Source organism: Ixodes scapularis, unplaced genomic scaffold (genome assembly GCF_016920785.2).
Source record: "Ixodes scapularis isolate PalLabHiFi unplaced genomic scaffold, ASM1692078v2 PGA_scaffold1__304_contigs__length_218370807, whole genome shotgun sequence".
NCBI classification, from domain to species: Eukaryota; Metazoa; Arthropoda; class Arachnida; order Ixodida; family Ixodidae; genus Ixodes; species Ixodes scapularis.
The window spans coordinates 74,756,538-74,760,103 of record NW_024609846.1 but is presented as its reverse complement, the minus strand read 5'-3'; the positions used below and the strand labels follow the sequence as shown (position 1 = coordinate 74,760,103).

General features: G+C 40.3%; 1 protein-coding gene across 1 annotated transcript; it reads right to left on the bottom strand.

Moving 5' to 3' along the window:
- Positions 1 to 672: 672 nt before the first annotated feature.
- Positions 673 to 2,937, bottom strand: LOC115314356. The gene is made up of 4 exons (XM_040210568.2): positions 2,907 to 2,937; positions 2,755 to 2,819; positions 2,427 to 2,519; positions 673 to 759 (listed from the first exon to the last, which is right to left on the bottom strand). Exons 1-4 carry the CDS (start codon positions 2,935 to 2,937, stop codon positions 673 to 675), a joined length of 276 nt encoding a protein of 91 aa, XP_040066502.2.
- Positions 2,938 to 3,566: the final 629 nt, after the last annotated feature.

The following is a 3,566-nucleotide window of genomic DNA, read 5'->3' as shown; positions in this document are numbered from 1 at the left end:
TCATGTATAACGTCATTTCATATTAGTTATAATGTGTTTATCATGTATATATTTTGCTGCCCCCACTACTGTAATGCGTCTTTAGGTGTCGTAGGTAGTAAAATAAATAAATAGATAAATAACGTTTCTAATCCTGGAGAACGGGGAAGCATAGGGACAGGACAACACGAATAGGAAATTCATGCTGTCCTGTCTTGTTTTCCCACTCTCCAGGGTTAAAAACGCCAAAATTATAAAGGATTGGAAACTTACTCCGACAAAAGTTTAGGGCTTCATCTTTCGGTAACAAACTGTTCATGTGGTCACATATTAACGACTATACCGAATCAGTGAGTTCTGCGATGTAGTCGGTTGGTTTAGTACCGACTTTAAGTCAACTACAATACCAAGGTGTAACCTGAGGTATATAAATCTCATTCATAACGATACATAACAGAACAAATGCAACGCAAAATCCTGGAAAAGAAGACCTTAAAGGTTTCAAAGGTTTATCTAACTCAACCAGCGTACACAGTACAAAGAGTCAGTGCCTTAGCTTTATTTAGCCTGGTTTAGTTTCGAGACTTTTAATGAAAAGTTTCCTTCCTAATCTTTCGTTGAGTTGCCCTTAGGCTTCTTACTCTTCTTCGGGTTCTCCATTTTTTCCTTCGGCTTTTCAGTGGGAGCTGGAGTTTAGTCATCATTGTCATTGGGCAGACCTGAATCGGTTGTCAAATGGCATTCTCCATTTTGACATAGTCCCTCACCACCATCGTTGTACTGCAAATAAGGGAAAAAATATATTGAAATTGCAAATGCGCTTGAGATATAATTAGCGGTAACGGAACAGTTCAAAGCATGATATCACATAATCTCTTAAATCTACTGCTAAATGTCGCCATGAAATGTACCGGATACATTTGACGTTACAAATACTACTCTAAACTTAGTGGGGAAGCGCTCCACGCGACCTGACGTGACGCGACGTCATGTAACGTCGTATTTTCGCTGCTACGTTTATTATTCTTATTATTAATGTTTATGTGAAATACTTCATTCTTAGATGAATTAAAATATAATACAATATTAATTTCAAATGTTTGTGTTGTGGCGATTGAAAAAAATGGCGTATTAAAGAACCCAAAAGAGAATGTTGCCTCATAATGAAAATATTCTATTCCAGCTTGTGAGGTTTTCCAGCTGAACGAAGGAAGAAATACAAAAGCTAGAGAGATACAAGGAACATTCACATTCACAAAAATTTCACAAGCAGGAGCAACCAACCAGCTCAGTTCTAGCAAATCATGATTGTATTCCAACTACTCTTGCTCACACTTATACAACTAATTTTTGTTGTTTGGCATATGCACAGCGGTCAAACGAAGTGGTCAACTCAAATTCTTCACTTTTTATAGGGAGACATCAACTCATATAGCCGCAAACAGTTTGGTTTCGAAACTCCTGCGAACGATCTAGTAAACGATCACGATTCCCCAAAATTTAATGAGAAGCGCCTTTGCCTAGGTTTAGCAGAAAATCACACTTTCAATTAACAATGTGCCGTCATGTGAAGCAATTCCCCACTATATTTAGGTGGAAACCTTTACCTCCTGAGAGTACAGCAAAACAAGCTCACGTGACGTCACGGTATTTCGCAGCGTCACATGACGTTACTGGACCACGTAAGATCATATTAATAGATGCCAGTTTTACGCTACGTCACAGTATTACGTGGCAATTTAATTTCTAATTCTTCACAAATTTCAATTTTATGACAGGGCAAGGTACAGTCATTTTGTTTCGGCTCAGGGTACCAAGGCAAAGTTTTAAGCATATAACATTTAATTCTGTTTCGTGACTTTGAAGAGTCACCGCCAGGGGCGCACCAACTTGTTTTTGAGTGAGGGGGGGGGGGGCGCAAGGAAACAAGGGACCGCCCCATGGCCGGGGCGGTCCCTTGGTATGCCTGTGGCACCGCCGGCTAGAGTTTGCCCTGCCCAGTGGCGGCTTTTTCAGGGGGGGGGGGGGGGGCAAAGCAGATGCCTTCCCCCCAACTTGGAGAACTGGGGGGGGGGGGGGGGGGGGCAAGCGCCCCCCTTGCCCCCCGGTTGGTACGCCCATGGTCACCTCCCATATCCGAGATCACGGAACTTAGATGTTTAGACAAGGAATTCATTTTATTATATAAAGAATATAGTACCATACCATCTTGAGCTGTATTGTTGTGAGGGAATCATAACACAGAAAAGGTGATAACCTTTGCCATAAACATGGCAGTATAGGGACTAAAGAAATAAAAACGCAAGTACACCTCTTGGAGTTTGATATTCCAGAGACACTACTGTAAATGTGTTTGAAAACAATAGGAATTACACTGCGTGTGGGAAAAGCATACATGTAAACCTCATACATATACGTGTGGTAACAAGATCACATTTCCTACTCACAAAGCATCGTTCTCCGTTCCCGAAGAAAAATTTGTCCCATGAATTGGTCTCAGCGTTCCAGCAGTAAAAGTCGCAGCCTTCTCTTTTTTCCTCCTATAAAAATAATAAACCGGATGAATGAATTGAAAGTAATAATCGCAAGATCTTGTTTACACAGGGTGCTTCGCGTGCATGATTTACATATTTAAATAATAATTTACAGACGAATTTAAATTCATCAAGTACTTCAAAAACATATCGGCAGAAAAGCGGCCTACATAGACGCATTGATTTCGTTTATGCTGCAGCACACGAAATATTTTCAAATTTTTAATGAAAGAATTGTTACCGAGGCGGGTCTTGTTCCGTTTTGGCAATTGTGGGCCACAGTGCTTGCGAAGAAGGCCAAAGACACTGCAGGCAATGGAGCACGGAGCAACGTTGTAACGCGGTGTTACACCTACACCATGTCTAGATTCTCTAAATAAATTAAAAACTCACCCAACACCAGCGTGGTCTGAGTCAACCCCATAGTTTGTGTAGTGCTCTCAAGGAGTGCGTGAGTGCTTACGTCCTGAAAGGGGACCATTATATAGTCGCGAGAATTCCAGTTGGTTATTAATTTGTTTTGTATTTTTTATCTCGACCTCCGACCGTTTTAGCATTTGCACTGTTCTTTTGTGCTAGACTACGTAGCAATTCCTTTGTTCTAAACTTTTGAGCTTGATATATCTGTGTAAAGATTCCTGAAAAGACATTTGCACGATGACTCATCTACTTGTTAAATAAACTGTGAGTACAGGTGTCAACGCTGCTTGGAAGAAATATCCATACTTTAAGTTTCGTTTCTATTTCGACCTCACCAGGGAACAATGAAAAACGCTGGCCGTACTGTAGCTAATACAATTTGATAGGCGGTTGTATTATCATAGTTTGTCTTCAATGAAGAAGAATATTCGAAGGTCATCGATTCCAAACATATGCGTAGTATACTTAAGGGAGTTTGTGTCATGATAAAATTGTAATATGTCCTGCTGCACATTGTCTGATTTATACAAATTTATTTTAGTTGTTTGAGGACCGACACGTGGCGCTTTTCTAAACTAAATATCTATGTGCATTTTAATATAATAAATGTTGGTTCCGAAAACGGGGTTCATT

Excerpts from the sequence above, each read along its gene's own strand:
- LOC115314356 (XM_040210568.2), bottom strand. The coding sequence starts at position 2,937 with ATGGGGTTGACTCAGACCACGCTGGTGTTGG. Across the intron at positions 2,520-2,754 it reads ACGGAACAAGACCCGCCTCG|GAGGAAAAAAGAGAAGGCTG; the intron begins GTAACAATTCTT and ends TTATTTTTATAG. Across the intron at positions 760-2,426 it reads GGAACGGAGAACGATGCTTT|TACAACGATGGTGGTGAGGG; the intron begins GTGAGTAGGAAA and ends CCTTATTTGCAG.